The sequence below is a fragment of the Pristiophorus japonicus genome, chromosome 2 (genome assembly GCF_044704955.1).
Source record: "Pristiophorus japonicus isolate sPriJap1 chromosome 2, sPriJap1.hap1, whole genome shotgun sequence".
In the NCBI taxonomy this organism is placed as follows: domain Eukaryota; kingdom Metazoa; phylum Chordata; class Chondrichthyes; family Pristiophoridae; genus Pristiophorus; species Pristiophorus japonicus.
The window spans coordinates 120,167,495-120,193,899 of record NC_091978.1 but is presented as its reverse complement, the minus strand read 5'-3'; the positions used below and the strand labels follow the sequence as shown (position 1 = coordinate 120,193,899).

The following is a 26,405-nucleotide window of genomic DNA, read 5'->3' as shown; positions in this document are numbered from 1 at the left end:
CTCTTAACATATTATATTCATCTAGATGTTTATCTCTCCTCCTGATTTGGGGTCTATAGCAGACACCTATAGTTAATTTTGTTTTCCCCATGTCTCATCCCTTTCATAAATTTTCCATCCATAGGTCCATCTATTATAAATCAGGTTTTCTTCCACATAAAAGGCTACACACCCTCCCAATTTGTCTTTCCTACACTACAAAGCAGCCTCTACATTCACCCAATCTACATAATTACTGAACTAGATCTCTCATTCATAATATAATGTAGAATTTGTAGATGCTATTAACCAAAGATCTTCCAAATATGGCCCATCACCATGAACAAAATCAAAAGACTAACTTCAGGAAGACCGATTCAATGAACACCTGTAAGAAGAGACTTTTTCCCTCCAAGTGCACACTTGTGATCAGATTACGTACATTGGAGGCAAAATTGGATAAAGCCCAAAAACAGGCTCGGGGAGCTTTGTTGCCTTGAATGGTGGGGCTTTTTTTGTATACTGTGTTTAAAAAAAAATTATCTAATTTCAGGAATTATAGCTTTCTGCTATTATTTGAGAGAACTGACCAGTGCTTTACTTAATGGCAGGATTATTTCCTTTGATCAGCAGACTAGTTCATCTTTTTATGCAACCCAGCATCTCATTATCTTTAACAGCAGTCAACATTGGCTTCATCACTGGTGGAATCTATCTACAACTCAGATCCTTTTCCTGATCAATCTTGATCACTATTTTCCCATTAATTATTCCCAAATGCTTCCCAAACATCTTAATCCTTTTGCAGCTTGCCCCAATTTTCCACCATATTCACCATCCCTGTTTTTTTTCCTGTTCACAGAATGTTGAAATGAACCTTCGAAAGGATCACTTAAGGAAACATTGAAGAGTACTGGTCCCAATGCAAAGGCCTGTGGTATTGTGTCAAACAGACCCTGCATCTCCTATTGTCCAGCCTCAATTCAATCCATCTCAGTACATTGCTGACAATGCCATGTCTCCTAATTTTCATGAATTTTAAATCGGGTACCTTATCAAAAGTCACATTAAAATCTAAGTAGATTATATATTTTCACCTTATTCTAATGTTACTTCATTGAAAAAAATGTATTAAATTCTTCTGGCATGACTTCCCTTTTGCGATTCTAGGTCATCTATTAGTTTATCTCTCTCTGAATGCTTTACTACCTTTGTCCGCAATCAAATTCCCTACCACTGTCAGCCGTGGCTGAGTCAGAAGGTTATGGGTTCCAGTCCCACTCCAGGAACTTGTGCACAAAATCTAGGCCGATATTCCAGTGCAGTATTGATGGAATACCTCACTATCCAAGGTGCTGCCTTTCAGATGAGAAGTTAAACATATCTTGTCATTCCCACAAAAAGCAATGCAACACCTTACTATGTGCAATTTGGCTGCCACGTTTCCCTACATTACAACAGTGACTACACTTCAAAAGTACTTCATTGACTGGAAAGTGCTTTGGGACATCCTGATGTCGTGAAATGTGTTATATAAATGCTGGTGCTTGCTTTCTGAGGAGACTAAATTGTCCCAGTTCTCTCTGAAATCGCTTCCCCCCCCCCCCCGCCAGATCTCTTTTTAAGTAAGGTTATTTATTACAGAATACCTACCTATTCTCTGCATTGGATGTAGAGGTACTGGATGAAGCAGATGTGTGCGAGTTAGACATACGGGAAACAAATTTTTGTATGGTGTTACGTGATGGAGCTTTGATACGTGAACTCCGTCTACTGTGGTATTTCTGAAATAGACTCTCCACCTTTTGAGAAAAAACACACATTTAATTCCTAACCACTCAAAGCATGCAATTCGTCAACTTTGTTTAAAATCAATCTCTTGCACTTTCTCCGTTAACTGTACTTTTTAATACCAGGGTTTCCAAAAAAGCTTCCTTCTTCCTGAGCAGAGGTTGCACCTACATAGTAATTGACAAGACCCTTGACCAGGTCCAACCCATTTCCCTCTGTTCTCATCCCTCCCCTTCCACTCAAGAGTTCCTTGCCACCATCTTCCATCCCACAAGCCTGTATTCACCAGAACATCATCTGCCAAATACAACATGATCCTATCACAAAAAACATCTTCTCCTCCGGGATATCCTTTGTCACTCTTGTACCACCCGCACTTCCAGCTGTTGTTCCCATCTTCCTACAGAACTCAGATCCACTTCTCTTCAGGCCCACACATTATTTCCATTTTACAATTTATACATATTTGTTGCTCACGGTGCAGCCTCCTCTGGCATGGTGAAGCCAAAGCAGCCAAATTAGCCTCTCTCCTCTCCATCATTAATCTCCCTCAATATTCTTTAGTGTAGAGCATCAGGATCTGGTGACTTAAGTTCAGTCCCATGAACTTTAATATAATTTACTTTTAATTATCAATATCAAATTGTTGCTCTTCCACATCCTTCGTGTGTATTTCTAGTCTTTCTTCACCTACCTCTAATTAGAGGTAGACATCGCTTTATTCTCTACTATAAAATGGTTTCCTTCGAACTGTAGGGTCTGCCCAATAATTAATCCATTCTGCAATATGTTTATAAGAAGTCCGCATGTAGATGTTCTCCTTAGAGTCTTTGGCAAGAATACTTTTCTGTTCATTATATCAAATATTTATATACCTTTGCAAATAGCAAAACAAATAATAAAGCAAAAATACACACTGCCGTTTTATGGATGAGTTGATGACAGAGGCCCCGTCTACCCTCAGTTGAACTGAATGGGCTGGATTTTTGGCTTCTCCGTTTTCAAGTGGGAAAATTACTGCCCAATTAGTGCTACCGATTAATTGCTTAACTTTTGGCATTTGGGGTCTGCGCCAGGGGCGCAGCGCAAAGGGAAGCGTTGCACTATTTTCGCAGCACAAAAACAAGATCCTCGCCAACATTAGTGCGGAGCTTGGACGGTGTCGCAATGTGAACCGTTACACCTCCGGCACAGCTCTCCCCGGCAGTGCTTCTAAGCGCCGCTGCAAAAACCGAGCCCCCCATTTTTCACTGTGGAGGGTCAAAACCCGGTTGCAAACGACCCGAAAATCCAGCCCAAAAAATCTTGCGCCACTATTTTGAAGAGGAACAGGGGAGGTCTCAGTGTCCTGGTTAACATTCCCTCAACCAATACTATTTATTTCTCTGCGGTTTGTGGGACCTTGCTGTGTGCAAATTAGCTGACGTGTTCCTACATTACGTGACTGCCCTTCAAAAGTACTTTCACTGGCAGTAAAACACTTTGGGACATCGAGGCTGTGAAAGGTGCTCTATAAATTCAAGCTCTTTAAGCACATCTTAAAGATATTAATTCACAGTAGCCCCCAAAAGTTATGAGTTTTATTTTTCTGCTTACCTCAAAGTTTTTTAATGTCTTTCTCCACAGCAATGAGTCAGAAGGCTCTAACTGGAATACTCGTAGCATAACAAACAGAACATGAATGCAGAATGTTCCACGTCCACAACTGCAGGTCTATAAAAGATCAAATAGTTATAATCCTGACTGATACCAGACCAAAGCCTAATGTTCTCAGTAAATAGATTTTCAATACATTTGAAAACAGCAGGAAAGTCTACCATAGGTGTTGTTAGTATCAATTTACCCACATACTTATCGTCCCATTTTCTCCTCAGATAGTTATTCCATACATCTCCCCCCTCAGCTGGGACTTAGCACTCAACTTTACCAAACCAACTAAAATGACATTTTTCCCCTTTCTAGTAGTGAAGAACAATGTGAATTAGGTACCTTTAACTACACTATACATTACAAGCTCAGTATCACACATTATTGTGTCCTTAACAGTCTTTGTGGGACTCGACATTCTGTCCACCCTGCGGCCAAAGCCATCCAGGTGCTGAAAGTTGCACAAAGCCCCGACTGCACTGGGCGTATTGAGGAGGCACAAGCGTGTAGCACCCTCCCACCTGATCTTCCTCCCATTCGGATGGAATTTCACATCTCTGCAGAGCCCTGAAACCTCCACCTGAGAAACTCTCTCCGTGCCATTCCACTGTGTGGAGAGATTTCCCGTATGAGCATACTTTCCACTTACTCATCCATCCAGACAAGCCCTGTTTTTCCATCTTGCCGTCCCAGCAGAAACCGGGTTCGGGGTAATGTGCAAGAAAATTTGAACTTATTTCACAAATTCTCAGGCCGCTTACAACTTTTGCACCCTGGATAGGAGTCCGTGTTCTAAACTTTTGCATGATGGTTTCAGCCCCTATTTAGTTATTTGAAGGAGCTCCTTCTCAATTTTTAGTTGCACTTCAGCCCTATGCTTCTCATCTTTGGCCAGGCAGTCCAGGAAGGGTGTTGGAGGACATTGTCTCTTCCTGGGCCTGGCTCAAACGGAATTCATAGGTCCAGGATGAATGTGAGCCATGGGGAGGGGTGGAGTTTGCTCTGGCTGCCTCCCTCTCTTCTGCAGTTTTGTCATAGTACTGGGAAGGAAGCATGCTGGTGCACCCAAGGCGTTCCGCGACCGGTGAGCATCGTAGGGAATAGTACCTAATAGACACACGCAATACCATTATGATTTAGTTATAGAAGTTTCATTTTGGTTCTGCTGAAATCAGAATTTGTTTCAATTTTATTAGTTGCACCTCCTCAAAACAAAGGGGCATCTGCACATCTGGTTCTCTGTTGATGACACGGATCAATTAAAAAAGGCAACTAAAGCTCCTCCTGCGCTGCAAACTCCACATTTAAATAACAAGGTGAATAATCTCAGAAGTTAAACCTCAAAAGGAGAATCATGTTTTTCCACTTTATTGTAAGCGGTTATAGAAATCTACATTACAGATTTAGAAATTGCTCAGGAATCCTCTAGATCTTGGCAAAGTACCAAAATCAAGAATTGATCAAATTCATTTCTAATGCAAGGACCCATAACATTTCATATAATTTCAAAAACAATGAATAGTTTTGCATAGATAATGCAATGTTTATTGGACATTATATGGATTTCAGGAGTTTCTTACTTGACAGAAGAAATGGGATTGCAGCAGATGGCACCGTGCACATTTCATTATCTTATATGGCAGTAACAATATATAATAGATGTAAATAATGTAATGGCTCCTGGATATACAAAGTATTTTGCCTGCTTTGAATGTAAAATGTTCTGAATGCAGAGTTCGCGGAACAAAACATCATTTGGATTATGCTCTCCATTTTACCTTAAAACATGCCAGAAAACAGCAGAGCTCCCTGCCATATGAATGCTCACTATCCACTACTCCGAATATATTTCTTACTCTCCCACCACTAGTTTTGTTCATAAATATTTAAATAAAATTAACACACCAGGCATCTAAATGACAACATCCATGAAGGTAGAATGACAGGTTTACAGTTATTGAAGTCAAGTCAATATATCCTTTTGTGTAAAGGTAATGTCTTCCTTCTAGTCAACCACATCCCTCATAATGAGAGCTGTATCATTTTGGTTGCCCAACATCCCTTTTAAAAGGCAATGATGTTCTTCCTATGGCGTGGTGCCTAATACTGTACAAAGTACTTCAAATGCATTTTACATTATTGCCTTCTATCCAAACATCTTACATTGGCATATCGTGAGAAGGTAAGCTAAAATTATTGGGCCATATAGGGAAATTTGTATTCAGAAAAGTCTATGTTCCTAATCTCATACACATCATGATCCTGTACATTTTGCTGACAATAGGTGAAAGAGACTGTTAGAGGGAATGAAGAGGAGGTGGGGGTGGGGGAGGAGGAGAAGAGAAGAGGTCAGATTATGGGATAAAAATTATTTGTTCTTTTAAAATATGCCCCCAAAATGCAAACAAAACAAATAACTTTAGGGGATTTTTAGTTTAAGGAATGCCCATAGTATGTGCACAAGAATAATTAGAATTACATCACCTGCCAGGATCTTTGCAGTATAATTTTCTCTTTGATCGTATGCGGATACATTTTGCTAGTCAATTATTATTCACAATGCATTGCATTATCCAATAGGTTTAAGCTATCACAAAAATAGACAATAGTAACTTGATTATCTACAGTTAAATTATCACTGGATAAAAGCATTTTCATAAGGTATCAAAACTACTTAACATTTATTTTGTTATAGAAACTACACAAGATGAGCATCCTCCAGTGCCTTGCCTTGCACATTTCTTCCCCAAAACAAAACCAAGACATTAAGAAGACATTAGACATTGCTATCCAACTGACCTGAGGACCAATAAACACTCTGTACTTGTTATCCGGAACATCGCCTCCAATAAGGAAGGAGTTTGGCCCTATTTGCTGCAGCAAGTACAGTCGTGCTCGCATTACTTTGTTGACTCTACGGTTAGTTTCCTCAGGACTGTAAGGCGAGAAGCCATCTGGTGAAGGAGCTCTCCTAGGAGGAGTCACACGTCCACTCTGAAACTACAAAATAATGACTTTTTTTCAATCTTCTTGCACAGACCCATCAACCTAGCTACATTAGATTCCCACTTTTTAAAAAAAAATCCTCTGTTCATAAGCTGCAAGAGCAATTATTTTTGTTCGGTACAGACTGGACAAACCAGTTATACACATACCTGTAGCAGAGGGAGTTTACCATTCAAACATAATATGGCTCGAGTCACATATTCAAAAACAAAGAACTTAAAGATAGAATGAGATTATCACAATTAAACAGTACACAATTTAGATTTGTAAAATGTGATGTATTTTGGAGCTGGGGGGGGGGGGGGGGGGGGCAGAAAAATAAAAGACAATTACATCAGAGATTCATTTGTTACTTTCATCAACACTATAAGTACAATATTGTTAAAAATAGACACCGAAAATATTTAGCACTGATGTGAGCCAGAAGTGGACAATTTTCCCACTTCTAGCTTCCAGAACAACAAGATCAGGCACAATATGGCCAGATTCTGGGAAGAGCTCAACTTGTTCCAATCTCAGACAACCACCAGCTACTACTTAACAAGTATGAATTCTATCTATTTTTGCCCTTAGAGATTGAGCGAGATTTCCAGTCCGCGCTATAGCTAACAGCTGGTGTCAAAACAAAACTTAAATGAAACCTAGTCAAACTAATTAGAAATGCAGGTGCAAATATGACCCTCCCTCGAGTTGGCATAACTCAACAGTAACATGGTTGATGTCTACACAGCTAGTGGAAATAAATGCAAGTACAGCAGGCAATTTACATAGAGCAAGGTCCCACAAACAGCAATGGAATAAATGATTATTCAGTGTTCTAAGTGGTGTTGGACAATGATTGGAAGAACATAAGAAATAGGAGCAGGAGTAGACCATTTGGCTCCTTGAGCCTGCTCCGCCATTCAATATCATGGCTGATCTGGTTACACGTTGGTTAGTGCGGCTGCATACCTTAGGGAAAACGTTGGAATCAGGTTCTACCAGAGAAATTACTAAAATTAACTTGATCCCCTTACTGCATTATTTGAATGAACCCTCTCCACTTCAGGAAGAGATATCAAATCCCATTCCAATTGTGCCAACTTGTACATTCTTCAGTTGGCATGCTGTAAAATGCTTGAATATAACTAGGTAATTAGATTTCCAGCAGTGATGGTTCACACCTATAATAGGGAAATGTTACTTATGGGAACTTGAAGTTTTCAAAAGCCCACAAGCAGAAGAATATATTAGGACACCCAGAACATTGCCCTTTTTCAGTTGGGTGTTAAACCAAGATGTGTCTACTTTTCTTGTATTTGTTCTCAGGATGTGGGCAAAGTTAGCAAGGCACGTTTGTTGTCCATTGCCAGCTACCCTAAAAAGTGGTAGTAGGCCTTCTCCATGAACTATAGTTCTCAGCAATGATGCTGCACAATGGTGTTGAGTAGGGAAATCCAGTAATCAAAAATGCTAATGGCCTTTACTGAAGGGAATTTGAATACAACGGTAAGGATGTGATGCCTCAGTTGCACAAAGTCTGCATTCAGTTTCAGGTACCGAACCTCAGGAAGGTTATAATGGTCGTGGAAAGACCAATACAGCATAGATTCACCAGAATGATACCAGGGCTTAAATAGTAAGTCCAGGTTGTATAGAAGTGGCTTGTATTTGCATATTGTAACAGAACTGAGAGGTTATAACAATCAGGAAAGACAAACAGGCGGAGCTGTTCTCTAGAAAAAAGAAAGGCTGAGGGGTGACCTAGCAGAGCCTTGTGCAGTAGCTGAGTAGGACTTGAGACAGGCGGATCTGCAGGGAGCCTTCAGACACACGTTTCAAGCTTTGCTTGAAGGTTTGGACTACCCGTTCTGCCTGGCCGTTAGATGCGGGCTTGAACGGGGCAGATGTGACGTGCTTGATCCCACTGCGGGTCATGAATTCAGCACTGGTGAAGCACGGCCCATTGTCGCTGACAAGGACATCAGGCAGGCGGTGCGTGGCAAACATGGCTCGTAGGCTTTCGATGGTGGCAGTGGACGTACTTAGACATTATTACACACTCAATCCATTTTGAATAAGCATTCAAAACCACCAAAAACATTTTGCCTAGAAATGGGCCCGCAAAGTCAACGTGGATCCTAGACCACGGTTTGGAGGGCCATGACCACAAACTTAGCGGTGCCTCCCTGGGTGCATTGCTCAGTTGAGAGCAAGTGTTGTATTGGCGCACGCAAGACTCCAAATCTGAATCGATGCCGGGCTACCACACCTGGGATCTGGCTATATCTTTTATCATTACTATGCCTGGGTGGGTACTGTGTAGTTTACATATGAACGTTTCCCTGCCTCCCTTAGGCAAAACCACGCGGTTACCCCACAAAAGACAGTCCGCCTGCAGGGACATTTTGTCTTTGCGCCGCTGGAACGGCTTGATCTCTTCATGCATCTCCGCTGGGGCGCTGGATCAGCTCCCATGGAGAACACACTTTTTTTTTTTACAAGGGACAGTAAAGGATCCTGGCTGGTCCAGGTCCTGGTCTGGCAGGCCGTAACAGGTGACTTTTAGTTTCCAAATGCATCCATCACCCAAGAGCAAATTTGCAGGCTGTGCCATTTCCATCCCGGTGGTGGGCAACGGTAACAGACAGAGCATCAGCATAGTTCTCTGTGCCTGGCGAATTACAGTGCTATATGCAGACAGCGTGAACGTCCATCTTTGGATGCGAGCAGAGACATTGGTATTAATATCTTTGCTCTGAGAATAGCGATTTGAGCAGCTTGTCAGTTTCTAACTCAAACTTAAGCCCAAACAGATACTGGTGCATTTTTTTCACCCTGTAAATGCACGGCAGAGCTTCTTTTTCAATCAACTGCAGGCCCTTTCGGTCTTGGACAAACTCCTGGATGCACAAGCGACTGGTTGCAATGTTCCCGATTCATTTGCTTGTTGTAACACACACCTGACCCCGTACGAAGACGCATCGCAAGCTAGCACTAAACGTTTACATGGGTCATACAGAACAAGCAGTTTGTTGGAACAGAACAGATTTCTGGCTCTCAAAAGCAGTCTCATGATTTCCCCCATACCCAGTCATCTCCCTTGGGTAGCAACACATGTAGAGGTTCTAGCAAGGTGCTTAACCCGGGAAGGAAATTACCAAAATAATTGAGTCCCAGGAACGACCGCAGCTCAGTCACATTCTGTGGTCTTGGCGCGTTCTTGATGGCCTCCGTCGTGGGTCTGATGCCGTTTGCCGCGATTCTTCTCCCAAAGAACTCTATCTCTGGCACCAGGAAAACACACTTTGACTGTTTCAACCCGAGTCCCACACGATCTAGCCGACTTAGAACCTCTTCCAGGTTCTGCAAGTGTTCGATGGTGTCCCGACCTGTGATCAATATGTCGTCCTGGAAAACCACGGTGCGCGGAACCGACTTTAGCAAACTTTCCATGTCCCTTTGAAAAATAGCTGCAGCCGATCGAAGCCCAAATGAGCATCTATTGCAGATAAACAGTTCTTTGTGCATGTTGATGCAGATGAGACCCTTCAAAGATTCTGCCAGCTCCTGCGTCATGTAGGCAGAGTTCAGGTCCAACTTGGTGAACATCTTCCCTTTTGCCAGCGTCGTAAATAGGTTGTCTGCCTTGGGTAGTGGGTACTGGTCCTGCAGCGAAAAATGGTTAATCGTTACTTTACAGTCCCCACAAATTTTGACCGTGCCATCGCTTTTGAGAACCAGAACAATCGGACTGGCCTACTTGAACTCAACCGGCGCGATGATGCCCTCTCTCGTTGCAGCCTGTCCAGCTCTATCTCCACTATCTCTCATGTATGGCACCGCACGTGCCTTGTGGTGAATGGGTCGCGTACTGGGAATCAAGTGGATCTGCACCTTCGCCCCAGAGAAATTTCCGATGCTTGGCTCAAACAACGACGGGAACTTGCTCAAAACCTGGGCACGAGGCATCGTCGACAGACGAAAGCGCTTGGATGTTGTCCCAGTTCCAGCGGACTTTTCCAGCCAGCTTCTGCTGAACAGTGTGGGGCCATTTCCTGGTACAATCCATAGAGGTAGTTCGTACACCGCTCCATCATAGGAGACTTTTACTGCTGCACTGCCAATTACAATGCCAATCAGCTCTTTGGTGCAAGTTCAGCTTGGTATGAATAGGGCTCAGCTTGGGCCTTTGTGCCTTGTTGCACCACAGCCTCTCGAAGGCCTTTTTGCTCATGATAGACTGACTCGCACCCATGTTCAATTCCAGGAATACTGGAATTCCGTTCAGCTCAACTTTTAACATGATCAGTGGACATTCCGTGGTGAAGGTGTGTACCCCGTTCACTTCGGCTTCCTCTGTTCCGAGTCTCTAGTTCAGTTTGATCCGCCATGGATCGGTCTTCCTCTGCAATGTGATGGTTTGCAGCTCGTCTGCACATTCGCTGGAGGTGTCCCATTGCTCCACAGCCTTTGCACGCATGGTGTTTGAAGCGGCATTGATGGGCTCGATGATCACCTCCGCAGCACCAACACTTGCATTGCCTCGCATTCACATTTGATGGCGGACTCGGAGTCATTGGAGGTCGTGCAGCTGCAGGTGTGTACATTCTGCCATATGCATCCCTGCCTGAAAACTATGTTACTTTGTGTATAGTACTTGCCGATGCATCTTTATGCTGCAAAATTTGTTTGGTGTTATCGCTGGTGGACATAAATGCCTGGGCTATCATTATGGCTTTGCCCAGGTTCGGTGTTTCAACAGTCAATAGTTTGCGAAGGATAACCTCAAGGCCAATGCCAAGCACAAAAATGTCCCTTAGCATTTGCTCCAGGAATCCACCGAATTCACAATGTCCTGCAAGGCGCCTTAGTTCGGCGATGTAGCTTGCCATTTCCTGGCCTGCAGACAGTTGACATGTATAAAATCGATACCTTGCCATCAGAACGCTCTCCTTTCGGATTTAGATGCTCCCGGACCAGCGTACACAGTTCTTCATACGATTTGGTTGTTGGTTTCACCAGAGCAGGAAGATTCTTCAGGAGGCCATAGGTTGCTGCCCCGCAGACGGTGAGGAGGATCGCCCTTCGCTTGGCAGCGTTCTAATTGCCTTCCAGCTCGTTGGCCACGAAGTATTGGTCGAGTCGCTCCACAAAGGCTTCCCAATCGTCACCTTCTGAGAATTTCTCCAGGATACCAACAGTTCTCTGCATTTTCGTGTGATGGTTCGTTATCCCATTCTCGACGCCAGTTATATCACAAATAAAGCAATGTGACGGAGTACTGTGGACTTAAGTGTGACCTTAGTCTCTTTATTCTGACTAGAGTGCTCCCAAAGGATGCTGGGATCCCTTGGTACTCCAACAGATGCGCCCTCTGGTGGCTGTAGAATACTGGTTACAAGGTGTTGCATACATAACAACTTTAACTTACCTTTTTTGCAGGTCTTTATACTTACCGCTGCTGGCAGGGCTGCACCGCAGGGTTGACCCGGTCGGTATTCTGGGTGTGGAGGAGTGCGCCACTTACGACGGCAACACAATCTGCGGCGTTGCACGCTGGCGCAATTCCCCATGGCGATATGTGGAAGCGCTGCCACAAAAAGGTGCCCGAAGATTCCGCCGACCAGGTTTTCGCCACGGAGGGTCAAATTGCGGCGAAACCCCGGTTGCAAAGTCGGCGAAATTCCAGTCCTTAGGGTCATAAATACAAAATAGTCACTGATAAATCCAATAAGGAATTCAGGAGAAACTTCCTGGTTAGAACATGGAGCCTGTTACCATATGTTTAATAAGTTTAAAAGTTGGTTAAAAGTTTCAAAATTAATTAAAAGTTGATTGGGGTACAAGATGACGCCACGCCTCGGTCCCTTCAGCCGGTTCCATGTCCTCGGGTCCCTTTGGCAGGTCGTCCTGGAGTTCCTTCGGCCGGTTAGACGTCCCCTGAATCCGGCGCGGGATCCCTTCGGCCAGGGACAGAAGCGGCCGGTACGGGGTCCCTTCGGCCAGAGACAGAAGCGGCTGGTACGGGGTCCCTTCGGCCAGAGACAGAAGCGGCCGGTACGGGGTCCCTTCGGCCAGGGACAGAAGCGGCCGGTACGGGGTCCCTTCGGCCAGGGACAGAAGCGGCCGGTACGGGGTCCCTTCGGCCAGGGACAGAAGCGGCCGGTACGGGGTCCCTTCGGCCAGGGACAGAAGCGGCCGGTACGGGGTCCCTTCGGCCAGGGACAGAAGCGGCCGGTACGGGGTCCCTTCGGCCAGGGACAGAAGCGGCTGGTACGGGATCCCTTCGGCCAGAGACAGAAGCGGCCGGTACGGGGTCCCTTCGGCCAGAGACAGAAGCGAGACAGAAGCGGCCGGTACGGGGTCCCTTCGGCCAGAGACTGAAGCGGCCGGTACGGGGTCCCTTCGGCCAGAGACAGAAGCGGCTGGTACGGGGTCCCTTCGGCCAGGGACAGAAGCGGCCGGTACGGGGTCCCTTCGGCCAGGGACAGAAGCGGCCGGTATGGGGTCCCTTCGGCCAGAGACAGAAGCGGCTGGTACGGGGTCCCTTCGGCCAGGGACAGAAGCGGCCGGTACGGGGTCCCTTCGGCCAGGGACAGAAGCGGCCGGTACGGGGTCCCTTCGGCCAGGGACAGAAGCGGCCGGTACGGGGTCCCTTCGGCCAGGGACAGAAGCGGCCGGTACGGGGTCCCTTCGGCCAGGGACAGAAGCGGCCGGTACGGGGTCCCTTCGGCCAGGGACAGAAGCGGCTGGTACGGGGTCCCTTCGGCCAGAGACAGAAGCGGCTGGTACGGGGTCCCTTCGGCCAGAGACAGAAGCGGCTGGTACGGGGTCCCTTCGGCCAGGGACAGAAGCGGCCGGTACGGGGTCCCTTCGGCCAGGGACAGAAGCGGCCGGTACGGGGTCCCTTCGGCCAGGGACAGAAGCGGCTGGTACGGGGTCCCTTCGGCCAGGGACAGAAGCGGCTGGTACGGGGTCCCTTCGGCCAGGGACAGAAGCGGCTGGTACGGGGTCCCTTCGGCCAGAGACAGAAGCGGCCGGTACGGGGTCCCTTCGGCCAGAGACAGAAGCGGCCGGTACGGGGTCCCTTTGGCCAGAGACAGAAGCGGCCGGTACGGGGTCCCTTCGGCCAGAGACAGAAGCGGCCGGTACGGGGTCCCTTCGGCCAGAGACAGAAGCGGCCGGTACGGGGTCCCTTCGGCCAGGGACAGAAGCGGCTGGTACGGGGTCCCTTCGGCCGGTTAGACATCCCCTGAATCCGGCGCGGGATCCCTTCGGCCAGGGACAGAAGCGGCCGGTACGGGGTCCCTTCGGCCAGAGACAGAAGTGGCTGGTACGGGGTCCCTTCGGCCGGTTAGACATCCCCTGAATCCGGCGCGGGATCCCTTCGGCCAGGGACAGAAGCGGCCGGTACGGGGTCCCTTCGGCCAGAGACAGAAGCGGCCGGTACGGGGTCCCTTCGGCCAGGGACAGAAGCTACTGTGTACTCCCACGATGTAAAGGCCTCCGGCCGTATCCAGATCTTTCCCCAGCAGCGTCCAGGCGTTCGGGCCCCCCCATTGGAAAAGACCGGGCCCTAGGTTGAGCTCCATTGAACCTGCTGCGGTGCACCAAATTTTTAACCAACTTTTAAACTTAAACAATTTGGGAGAACTTTTAAAACTTACATTTTAGACTCTCAATCAAAATACTATTATTATTAATCTACATTTGACTGAACTACTTTTAGAATCTTTGTAAATTGGAGAAAATCATCTATTATTAATTTGCATCTTAGAAACTTTTAAAAACTTAACAACCCTTAGAAACTCTTGAAATAAATTGGGAATCTATCAACTTTTAACTTTTAAAATAACTTTGGAAGTCACCTTCCTAATGCCTGCCATCAATGGCGCTACCCGGCGCCGAGCTTGCGGCCAACACTTTGCCGTAGGCAATTAGGTTTAGAGCTGTACCTAGTCGCCAGTTGTCTTGGACCCTCCTTGCCACTGGACCAAGACCTTGCTCAGCTAAGTCCGTGTGGTTGCCGATGTGCAGCGGCCACCCCACGTTAAAAGAACTCACATACAGGCATCTTCCACTTTGTCGGTATGAAGTTCGAGACCTGGAACGTCAGGACCCTCATGGACAATCCCAACAGCAACAGGCCGGAACGCCGCATCATCATAGTTGCCTGGGAGCTCAGACGTTTTGACATTGACATCGCCACCCTAAGCGAGACCCGGTGAGCAGGGGAAGGCCAGTTGAAGGAACATGGTGGAGGTTACACCTTCTTCTGGAAAGGGAAACCAGAGGCAGAATGCCGCCTTCATGAATGCCGTCAAGAATGAGCTGGTTGACCACCTCAAAGACTCCCCCCTGTGGGGGGGGTTAACAAACACCTCATGACTCTCCATATCACCCTATCTTGGAACCAATGTGCCACAGTCATCCGTGCGTACGCCCCTACACTTGATGCAACGGATGAGGCTAAAGAGGGATTTTATTCCAACCTCGAGACATCCTTGTCCCGCGTCCCCACAGGCGACAAACTGATCCTCCTGGGTGACTTTAATGCCAGGGTCGGCAAAGACACAGCCCTCTGGGGAGGCATAATTGGCAGAGAGGGGGTAGGGAAAGCCAACTCCAGTGGTACCCTACTCCTGACAAAATGTCTAGAACATGAACCCCTCATCACCAACACCCTTCCGCCAGAGGGACAAATACAAGGCATTGTGGCAACACCCTCGCTCCAAACACTGGCACTTGATTGAGGAGCTGACGACTGCTGGACGGATCACCGCCTAATCCGATCCATCATCGACATTAACATTGCCCCAAAGCAGAGGGGACAGCAGAAGCAGTTCTGCAAAAAAGTTAATGCCGGGGCACTTCGAGACCCAACTAAGAGAGCCATATACAGCCAGCGCCTCACAGCCAATCTGGTGTGCCTTGATGACAGAGATGCTGAATCCCCACAGCACTTGGTCTGTCCTCCAGGCCTCTATAACCAGTGCCTGTGAAGAGACACTTGGTCTCTCAACCAGAATACGCCAGGAATGGTTTGATGAAAATGATCAGGAGATTGGAGAACTAATAGATCGCAAGCGCAAAGCATTTCTGAGCCACAAGCAACAGCTCAACTCGGGAGTTGCAAAACAACATTACAGACGGCTCAAGGCTCAGGTCCAACAAAAAACTCAGGACCTAAACAGGTGATGGATGGAGAAAGCACAGGAGATACAACAACTGGTCGACAGCCACAATATGCGAGGATTCTTCACTGCAGTCAAGGCCACCTACGGTCCACACTCACAAGGTCCCACCCCACTCCTGACCAAGAACGGGGAAACAGGCTGTCAGGGCCCGATGGAAGGAGCACTTTGAAGATCTCCTCAATCAAGACTCTGCCTTTGACTGGAGTGTTCTCGATTCCATCCCGCAGCATGCGACCCGCCACCACCTCAGTGAAACTCCAATGCTGCACGAGGTAGGCAAAGTCATAAAACAGCTCAAGAATAACAAGGCTACGGGTGCGGATGGAATCCCTGCTGAGGCGCTAAAATATGGCGGAGAGGCGCTGTTGGTGCGGATACATGACCTCATCCCTCTCATCTGGAGGGAGGAGAGCATGCCGGGAGATCTCAGATGTAGAGATTGTGACCATTTTTTAAAATGGTCAAGTCCGACTGCGGCAACTGCAGGGGAATCTCCCTGCTTTCAGCCACTGGGAAAGTTGTTGCTCGAGTTCTCCTCAATCGTCTTCCCCGTGGCCGAGGAGCTTCTCCCGGAATCACAATGCGGATTTCGTCCCCTACGGGGCACAACAGACATAATCTTTGCAGCCTGACAGTTGCAGGAAAAATGCAGGGAGTAGCGCCAGCCCTTATACATGGCCTTCTTCGAGCTTACAAAGGCCTTTTACACTGTCAACCGTGAGGGTCTATGGAGCGTCCTCCTCCGTTTCGGATGCCCCCAAAAGTGTGTCAACATCCTTCGCCTGCTTCATGATGACATGCAGGCCATGATCCTTACCAACGGATCCATTACAGACCCAATCCATGTCCAGACCGGGGTCAAACAGGGCTGCGTCATCGCCCCAACCCTCTTTTCTCAATCTTTCTCGCCGCCATGCTCCACCTCACAATCAACAAGCTCCCCGCTGGAGTGGTACTAAACTACAGAACCAGTGGGAAGCTGTTTAACCTACGCCGCCTCCAGGCCAGGTTCAAGATCACCCCAACCTCTGTCGTTGAGCTGCAGTATGCAGATGACACCTGCGTCTGTGCACATTCAGAGCCTGAACTCCAGAATATAGTCAATGTATTCACTGAGGCATATGAAAGCATGGGCCTTACGCTTAACATCCGTAAGACAAAGGTCCTCCACCAGCCTGTCACTGCCACACAGCACTGCCCTCCAATCATCAAGATTCACAGCTCGGCCCTGGACAACGTGGACCATTTCCACTATCTCGGGAGCCTCTCGTCAACAAAGGCAGACATTGATGCAGAGATTCAACATCGCCTCCAGTGCGCCAGCGCAGCCTTAGGCCGTCTTGAGGAAAAGTGTGAATGAAGACCAGGCCCTCAAATTGATCATCAAACTCATGGTCTACAGAGCTGTAGTAATACCCGCCCTCCTGTATGGATCTGAGGCATGGATGATGTACAGAAGACACATCAAGTCACTGGAGATATATCACCAACAATGTCTCTGCAAGATGCTGCAAATTCCCTGGGATGACAGCTGCACCAACATCAGTGTCCTCGATCAGGCTAACATCCCCAGTATTGAAGCACTGACCACACTCGATCAGCTTTGCTGGGCAGGCCACATAGTACGCATGCCAGATACGAGACTCCCTAAGCAAATGTTTTATGCGGAGCTCCTTCATGGTAAACGAGCCAAAAGGAGGACAGTGGAAACGTGAGAGACACACCCTCAAAGCCTCCCTGGTAAAGTGCGACATCACCATAGACACCTGGGAGACCCTGGCCGCAGACCGCCCGAGGTGGAGAAAGTCCATCCGGGAGGGCATTGAGCTCTTCGAGTCTCGGCGCAAAGAGCATGGAGAGGCCAAGCGCAGGCAGCGGAAGGAGCGCGCGGCAAACCGGCCCCATCGAGCCCTTCCCTTGACTAATGTCTGTCCCATCTGTAACAGGGTCTGTGGCTCTCGTATCGGACTGTTCAGCCATCAAAGAACTCACTTTGGGAGTGGAAGCAAGTCTTCCTTGATTCCGAGGGACTGCCTGGAATGATGATGTTACCATATGGAGTAACTGAGGCGACCAGCATACATGCATTTAAGGAGAAGTATGAGGGAAAGGGAATAGAAGGATATGCTGATCAGGCTAGATGATAAAGTAGGGTGGGAGGAGGCTCTTGGAGAGACAGAACACGAGTAAGAAATAATAAGGTCTTAGATGGGGTCAGACAAAGCAAGAATACAAGGTCTAAGAAGTTTACAGTGCATGTGGGTAAACACATGAAGCGTGGTAAATAAGGTTGGTGAACTGTAGGCACAAATAGTTACATGGGACTATGATGTGGTGATAACTGAGACGTGGCTCAAAAAAGGGCAGGATTGGGTTTTAAATATTCCTGGATACAAGGTCAGGAATTGAGAATGGTACAGTGCTGGAGTCAGAGGATGTCCTGGAGGGGTCATGGACAGAATATATTTGGTTAGAGTTAAGAAAGTAGTAGTTCCATTACACTACTAGGTGTATTCTATAGGCCACCAACTAATGGGAAAAATAGAGGAGCAAATTTGCAGGGAGTTTACACAAAGAGGTACAAGAACTAGAGTAGTGATAATGGGAGACTTCAATTATCCTAATATAGACTGGGATAGTAATAGTGCAAAGGGCAAAGAGGAGAGGGGGAGTAGATGGGGAGAATTTCTGAAGTATGTTCAGGAGAACTTTCTTGATCAGTGCATTTCTGGCCCAACGAGGCAGGAAGCATTGCTGGATCTGGTTCTGGGGAATGAGGGTCAAGTGGAGCAAGTGTCCATAGGAGAACATTTAGGGAACAGTGATCATAGTATTATAGGGCCCAAGTTTCCACACGCACCTAGAACGGCGCAGTCCCGACCTGGACGCCCGTTTTTCGCGCCACAAAGTGCGCCTAAAAAAATCCTCCGTATTCTCCACCTACCTGCAGGTCCTCTGGCCCTCGGCGCAGCCAGCACGAGCTGTGGGGGGGCGGAGCCAGGTCCCTGCGCTGAAAACAGTGCTGGGACCTCTGCACATGCGCGCTACAGTGGGCACGCAAGTGCAGTAGCTCCAGGCGCCCGAAGCACGCAGCCCCTAGCCCTGGCCGAATGGCCTCACTGGGGCTGCGTGAATAAGGCTCCTCGCTCCTGCTCCCCCTCCCCCCCGACACCGGCTCCCCCCGCGCCTTCACTCCCTCTCTCCCGCTCCCTCTCTGACCCGACGCCACCTACCTGTAAATCTGGTACTGGGACGGGCCCTGCCCGAAGTCTCGGTCCCGAAAGGCCTGCCTGAAGCACTTTCACACAGTTAGGAAGATGGTTTATTTAATCTTTTCTTTGCTTAGAAATGTTTATTCAGGTTGGATTTATTTGTATCAGTATAAATAAGGATTTATTATAGAATTTAATGACTTCCCTTCCCCTTCCCCCCCCCCCCCCCTCGTTCTGGACGCCTAATTTGTAACCTGCGCCTGATTTTTTTAATGTGTAGAACAGGTTTTCAGTTCTACAAAAATCTTCACTTGCTCCATTCCAAGTTAGTTTGGAGTAAGTTTTCACTGTGGAAACTTTGAAATCAGGCATCAATGGCCGGACACGCCCCCTTTTGAAGAAAAAATTCTGTTCCAAAAAGTGGAACTGTTCTACCTGACTAGAACTGCAGAAAAAAAAAAGTGGAGAATTGCGATTTCTAAGATAGTCCGTTCTCCATCAGTTGCTCCTAAAAATCAGGCGCAAATCATGTGGAAACTTGGGCCCATAATGTTTAGATTAGCTATGGAAAAGGACATACTAAATTGGAGGATGGCAAATTTCAGTGGATTGAGAATGGATCTGGCCCAGGTAAATTGGAATGAAAGATTGGCAGGCAAAATTGTAATGGAACAATGGGCTGCCTTTAAAGAGGAGATGGTTTGGGAACAGTCAAGGTACATTCCCACGAGGGGGAAAGGTAGGGCAACTAAAGGAGCGACCTATCAAAAGCCCAGCGGGAGATCGAGAGCCAGCGGCAGTTGGTGAGAGGGGAGCGACCTGTCAAAAGCCCAGCGGGAGATCGAGAGCCAGCGGCAGTTGGTGAGAGGGGAGCGACCTATCAAAAGCCCAGCGGGAGATCGAGAGCCAGCGGCAGTTGGTGAGAGGGGAGCGACCGATCAAAAGCCCAGCGGGAGATCGAGAGCCAGCGGCAGTTGGTGAGAGGGGAGCGACTTATCAAAAGCCCAGCGGGAGATCGAGAGCCAGCGGCAGTTGGTGAGAGGGGAGCGACCTATCAAAAGCCCAGCGGGAGATCGAGAGCCAGCGGCAGTTGGTGAGAGGGGAGCGACCCATCAAAAGCCCAGCGGGAGATCGAGAGCCAGCAGCAGTTGGTGAGAGGGGAGCGACCTATCAAAAGCCCAGCGGGAGATCGAGAGCCAGCGGCAGTTGGTGAGAGGGGAGCGACTTATCAAAAGCCCAGCGGGAGATCGAGAGCCAGCGGCAGCTGGTGAGAGGGGAACGACCTATCAAAAGCATACCGGTGCAGCTGCAGCGGGAGAGAAAGCAAAATAGAAGTAGAAAGTAATCAAAAAGTGACGTCACAGCCAATGAGGTAAGTAGCTTTTTTCTTTTCTTTTTTACATCAGTAAGTGAACTGCAACATTGTTATTACCAATTTAAGGGTATCTAAGGTTAAGACATGGCAGGAGAGCTCGGTCACGTGATATGCTCCTCCTGTACCATGTGGGAACTCGGGGACACTTCCGGTGTCCCTGGGCGCTACGTGTGTGAGAAGTGTATCCGCCTCGAGCTCTTGACGGTCCGCGTTGCGGAATTGGAGCTGAGGGTGGATTCACTCTGGAGCATCCACGATGCTGAGAATGACGTGAGTATCACATGTAGTGAGTTGGTCTTACCGCAGGAGAAGGGTCCACAGCCAGATAGGGAATGGAAGACCAGCAGGAAGAGCAGTGCAAGAAAGATAGTGCAGGGGTCCCCTGTGGTCATCCGCCTGCAAAACAGATACACTGCTTTGAGTACTGTTGGGGAGGATGACTCATCAGGGCAGGGCAGCAGCAGCCAAGTTTATGGCACCGTAGGTGGCTCTGCTGCAAAGGAGGGCAGGAAAAAGAGTGGGAGCGCGATAGTGATAGGGGATTCGATGGTGAGGGGAATAGATAGGCGTTTCTGCGGACGCAACCAAGACTCCAGGATGGTATGTTGCCTCCCTGGTGCAAGGGTCAAGGATGTCTCGGAGCGGGTGCAGGACATTCTGAAATGGGAGGGAGAACAGCCAGTTGTCGTGGTGCACATTGGTACCAACGACATAGGTAAAAAAAGGGATGAGGTCCTACGAAAAGAATTTAAGGAGCTAAATTAAAAAGTAGGACCTCAAAAGTAGTAATCTCGGGATTGCTACCAGTGCCACGTGCTAGTCAGAGTAGGAATCGCAGGATAGCGCAGATGAATACATGGCTTGAGCAGTGGTGCAGCAGGGAGGGATTCAAATTCTTGGGGCATTGGAACCGGTTCTGGGGGAGGTGGGACCAGTACAAACCGGACGGTCTGCACCTGGGCAGGTCCGGAACCAATGTCCTAGGGGGAGTGTTTGCTAGTGCTGTTGGGGAGGAGTTAAACTAATATTGCAGGGGGATGGGAACCTATGCAGGGAGACAGAGGGAGACAAAAATGAGGCAAAAGCAAAAGACAGAAAGGAGATGAGGAAAAGTGGAGGGCAGAGAAACCCAAGGCAAAGAACAAAAAGGGCCACTGTACAGCAAAATTCTAGAAGGACAAAGGGTGTTAAAAAAGCAAGCCTGAAGGCTTTGTGTCTTAATGCAAGGAGTATCCGCAATAAGGTGGATGAATTAACTGTGCAAATAGATGTTAACAAATATGATGTGATTGGGATTACGGAGACGTGGCTCCAGGATGATCAGGGCTGGGAACTCAACATCCAGGGGTATTCAACATTCAGGAAGGATAGAATAAAAGGAAAAGGAGGTGGGGTAGCATTGCTGGTTAAAGGGGAGATTAATGCAATAGTTAGGAAAGACATTAGCTTGGATGATGTGGAATCTATATGGGTAGAGCTGCAGAACACGAAAGGGCAAAAATCGTTAGTGGGAGTTGTGTACAGACCTCCAAACAGTAGTAGTGATGTTGGGGAGGGCATCAAACAGGAAATTAGGGGTGCATGCAATAAAGGTGCAGCAGTTATAATGGGTGACTTTAATATGCACATAGATTGGGCTAGCCAAACTGGAAGCAATACGGTGGAGGAGGATTTCCTGGAATGCATAAGGGATGGTTTTCTAGACCAATATGTCGAGGAACCAACTAGGGGGGAGGCCATCTTAGACTGGGTGTTGTGTAATGAGAGAGGATTAATTAGCAACCTCATTGTGCGAGGCCCCTTGGGGAAGAGTGACCATAATATGGTGGAATTCTGCATTAGGATGGAGAATGAAACAGTTAATTCAGAGACCATGGTCCAGAACTTAAAGAAGGGTAACTTTGAAGGTATGAGGCATGAATTGGCTAAGATAGATTGGCTAATGATACTTAAGGGATTGACTGTGGATGGGCAATGGCAGACATTTAGAAACCGCATGGATGAATTACAACAATTGTACATTCCTGTCTGACGTAAAAATAAAAAAGGGAAGGTGGCTCAACCGTGGCTATCAAGGGAAATCAGGGAGAGTATTAAAGCCAAGGAAATGGCATACAAATTGGCCAGAAATAGCAGCGAACCTGGGGACTGGGAGAAATTTAGAACTCAGCAGAGGAGGACAAAGGGTTTGATTAGGGCAGGGAAAATGGAGTACGAGAAGAAGCTTGCAGGAAACATTAAGGCGGATTGCAAAAGTTTCTATAGGTATGTAAAGAGAAAAAGGTTAGTAAAGACAAACGTAGGTCCCCTGCAGTCAGAATCAGGGGAAGTCATAACGGGGAACAAAGAAATGGCAGACCAATTGAACAAGTACTTTGGTTCAGTATTCACTAAAGAGGACACAAACAACCTTCCGGATATAAAAGTGGTCAGAGGGTCTATTAAGGAGGAGGAACTGAGGGAAATCTTTATTAGTCGGGAAATTGTGTTGGGGAAATTGATGGGATTGAAGGCCGATAAATCCCCAGGGCCTGATGGACTGCATCCCAGAGTACTTAAGGAGGTGGCCTTGGAAATAGCGGATGCATTGACAGTCATTTTCCAACATTCCATTGACTCTGGATCAGTTCCTATCGAGTGGAGGGTAGCCAATGTAACCCCACTTTTTAAAAAAAGGAGGGAAGAGAGAAAGCAGGGAATTATAGACCGGTCAGCCTGACCTCAGTAGTGGGTAAAATGATGGAATCAATTATTAAGGATGTCATAGCAGCGTATTTGGAAAATGGTGACATGATAGGTCCAAGTCAGCATGGATTTGTGAGAGGGAGATCATGCTTGACAAATCTTCTGGAATTTTGTGAGGATGTTTCCAATAAAGTGGACAAAGGAGTACCAGTTGATGTGGTATATTTGGACTTTCAGAAGGCTTTCGACAAGGTCCCACACAGGAGATTAATGTGCAAAGTTAAAGCACATGGGATTGGGGGTAGTGTGCTGACGTGGATTGAGAACTGGTTGTCAGACAGGAAGCAAAGAGTAGGAGTAAATGGGTACTTTTCGGAATGGCAGGCAGTGACTAGTGGGGTACCGCAGGGTTCTGTGCTGGGGCCCCAGCTGTTTACATTGTACATTAATGATTTAGACGAGGGGATTAAATGTAGTATCTCCAAATTTGCGGATGACACTAAGTTGGGTGACAGTGTGAGCTGCGAGGAGGATGCTATGAGGCTACAGAGTGACTTGGATAGGTTAGGTGAGTGGGCAAATGCGTGGCAGATGAAGTATAATATGGATAAATGTGAGGTTATCCACTTTGGTGGTAAAAACAGAGAGACAGACTATTATCTGAATGGTGACAGATTAGGAAAAGGGAAGGTGCAACGAGACCTGGGTGTCATGGTACATCAGTCATTGAAGGTTGGCATGCAGGTACAGCAGGCGGTTAAGAAAGCAAATGGCATGTTGGCCTTCATAGCGAGGGGATTTGAGTACAGGGGCAGGGAGGTGTTGCTACAGTTGTACAGGGCCTTGGTGAGGCCACACCTGGAGTATTGTGTACAGTTTTGGTCTCCTAACTTGAGGAAGGACATTCTTGCTATTGAGGGAGTGCAGCGAAGATTCACCAGACTGATTCCCGGGATGGTGGGACTGACCTATCAAGAAAGACTGGATCAACTGGGCTTGTATTCACTGGAGTTCAGAAGAGTGAGAGGGGACCTCATAGAAACGTTTAAAATTCTGACGGGTTTGGACAGGTTGGATGCAGGAAGAATGTTCCCAATGTTGGGGAAGTCCAGAACCAGGGGTCACAGTCTAAGGATAAGGGGTAAGCCATTTAGGACCGAGATAAGGAGAAACCTCTTCACCCAGAGAGTGGTGAACCTGTGGAATTCTCTACCACAGGAAGTAGTTGAGGCCAATTCACTAAATATATTCAAAAGGGAGTTAGATGAAGTCCTTACTACTCGGGGGATCAAGGGGTATGGCGTGAAAGCAGGAAGTGGGTACTGAAGTTTCATGTTCAGCCATGAACTCATTGAATGGCGGTGCAGGCTAGAAGGGCTGAATGGCCTGCTCCTGCACCTATTTTCTATGTTTCTATGTTTACCTGGATGATGAAATAGATAGAGTAAGATGAAGCAGAAAAAGAGCACATATGACAGATATCAAGTTGAGAATAGAAATGAGAATCAGGCAGAACATAAAGTTCAGAGGAGAAGTGAAAGAGAAAATAAGTGGGGCAAAGAGTCTATGAGAATAGATTGTCAGCTAACATAAAAGGGAATTCAAAAAAGTGTTCTAAGACCACGACTACTAAGTTGAAAGCCAACAACATCTCATCTTCCAATTATCAGCATATTTCTTTTTATGGATTTGTTTTTCATTTTATCCCATCTTTTGTGAACTATGGCAGCTCTATCCCACCAGACAGAAGTGCGTCCCAAAGATGCACTTCATTTTAGTATTAAATGGCCTCAGGTTAACTTCAAATATTGATAATTGAAGAATTAATTTAGCAACATTCAAAAGAAGTCCTATTCAGCAAGCTGCAAATTAAAAAACTCAGTACTGGGAAAAAGTGGTTATCATCAGTCTTCAGTGTTAACGGTGTGGTAGAATCTAGCCAGCCTGCTTCCCTAGATGGGTAGATCGTGAGACATGAATGTGAAAGATGACAAAAAGACTCATTCAGATGAGTTAGCATATTTTGATACTCATTCAGCTTGTGGAAATTTGGCTTCTTGTACTTCCGATATACTAATTTAGATTTCTGCAAAGTAATTGGAGATGATAGAAATTCTTACTTCTTGCACTTACAGGAACTGGTGATACTCTTTTTCTTCTTACACCAGGAGATTCAGACTTTGCAGTAGTTTTTGAGGAAGATGAAGAAGAACTGCCAGGGGAAGGACTACGCCTCCCCCGCTGCATTTGTGGGGAGGCAATTACATCTGTCTGACAGTCAGATGCTTGCTTGCCAAACTCTGTCCCATCAGCTTTCACTGGAATAGGTTTCACAACCTGCAAGGCAGACAGAAAAGGCTCATTAATGCATTTCAGTTTTCAAAGGAAACAGATTTTAAAAAAAATTTTAAATTTTTTTTATAATCGAATCTTGTAAAATATTAGCAATTTCTGCCAAACATATATAGGCAAAACTTAGAACCATCAAAGTCTACAAAATTATAACATATTCTGACCATTCATTTCACCAAGGAACTTTAATGCATCAATAAGGTTCTTAAAGTATTCTAATTTGGCTATATACAGTTAGCATTTTATAATTCTTCAACCATTTACCCATGAAGTTGCCATTTTACTGTAATGCTACTTAGTTGTAATGTCATTAAAATGCATTGTCACTTATTAAAAAGAACCTCCATCAAGGTGATAAAGACCTAATAGTTTTAAGTCCCCAAAATCAAATCTGAATCTTTTGTTCAAATCTATTAACGGAAACAAACTTCAAAGTTTTTGTTCTGTATTTACAAACAGATATTCACGAGGAATGCATGATCTTTCACAAATAAACAGGCCTGAAAATTTGAATCTTATTCAAATACTTTAACATACCCAATGAACATTAGACATATTAATGCCTATTATACATTAAATTCAGGGTGCATATTTCAATGAAACTCATAAGTACCCGCAATACCTGCTATGTCTGTAGGTGGCACTGCAATGAAGCTTTTTAATGTTAACTATCATAATCACATATCTCTAATACAATAGCTGCTTTTATGGTCTCCAACAAGTCGCTTAACGCTTTCTGAAAATATTCATTATTTTTCTCACTAGATGAAATTTCCAATGTCCAAAATTAGGGTTTAAACAAAAAAAAAAGCCCAAATAAATACATTACTGAATTGTCTTTCTGTTTTTTAATGCCTTCATTAAAGTTTTTATTCGAAAGGCTCAGCCTTTCCCAAAAGCCCGAGCTTGGTCTTGATCATTTTGCCTAGAGCTATAATGGAGCTGAATTTGTATTGTACAGTCTGAGCATGTACGGTGTCCCTAAATCCCCAAAATGTGTTTGTGCTGTTCTGTCAGCTGTACTGATGGTATTCTAGCAGTCACCGCTCAAGTTTATCCAAAGCAATTTGAACAGCAGCTATAGAGTAAACTTCAAAATGTTTATGCAGCATGTGTGACAGAAAGAAAGAGAACAAGCAAATACGGGCAAAAAATGAGAAAAGACAAGACATTGTCTTC

At 46.4% G+C, this 26,405-nt stretch overlaps 1 protein-coding gene across 2 annotated transcripts in view; it reads right to left on the bottom strand.

Annotated features, from left to right (window-relative positions):
• map3k1 (mitogen-activated protein kinase kinase kinase 1, E3 ubiquitin protein ligase) overlaps positions 1-26,405 on the bottom strand; it is a 148,821-nt gene that overhangs the window by 53,967 nt on the left and 68,449 nt on the right. For both annotated transcript variants that reach the window (XM_070869029.1, XM_070869039.1), the window contains exons 3-6: positions 25,008-25,211; positions 6,217-6,417; positions 3,367-3,483; positions 1,633-1,781 (exon numbers count right to left, since the gene is read on the bottom strand). In XM_070869029.1, the coding sequence (XP_070725130.1) occupies positions 1,633-1,781; positions 3,367-3,483; positions 6,217-6,417; positions 25,008-25,211 (671 nt within the window). The remainder of the gene's footprint in view (positions 1-1,632; positions 1,782-3,366; positions 3,484-6,216; positions 6,418-25,007; positions 25,212-26,405) is intronic.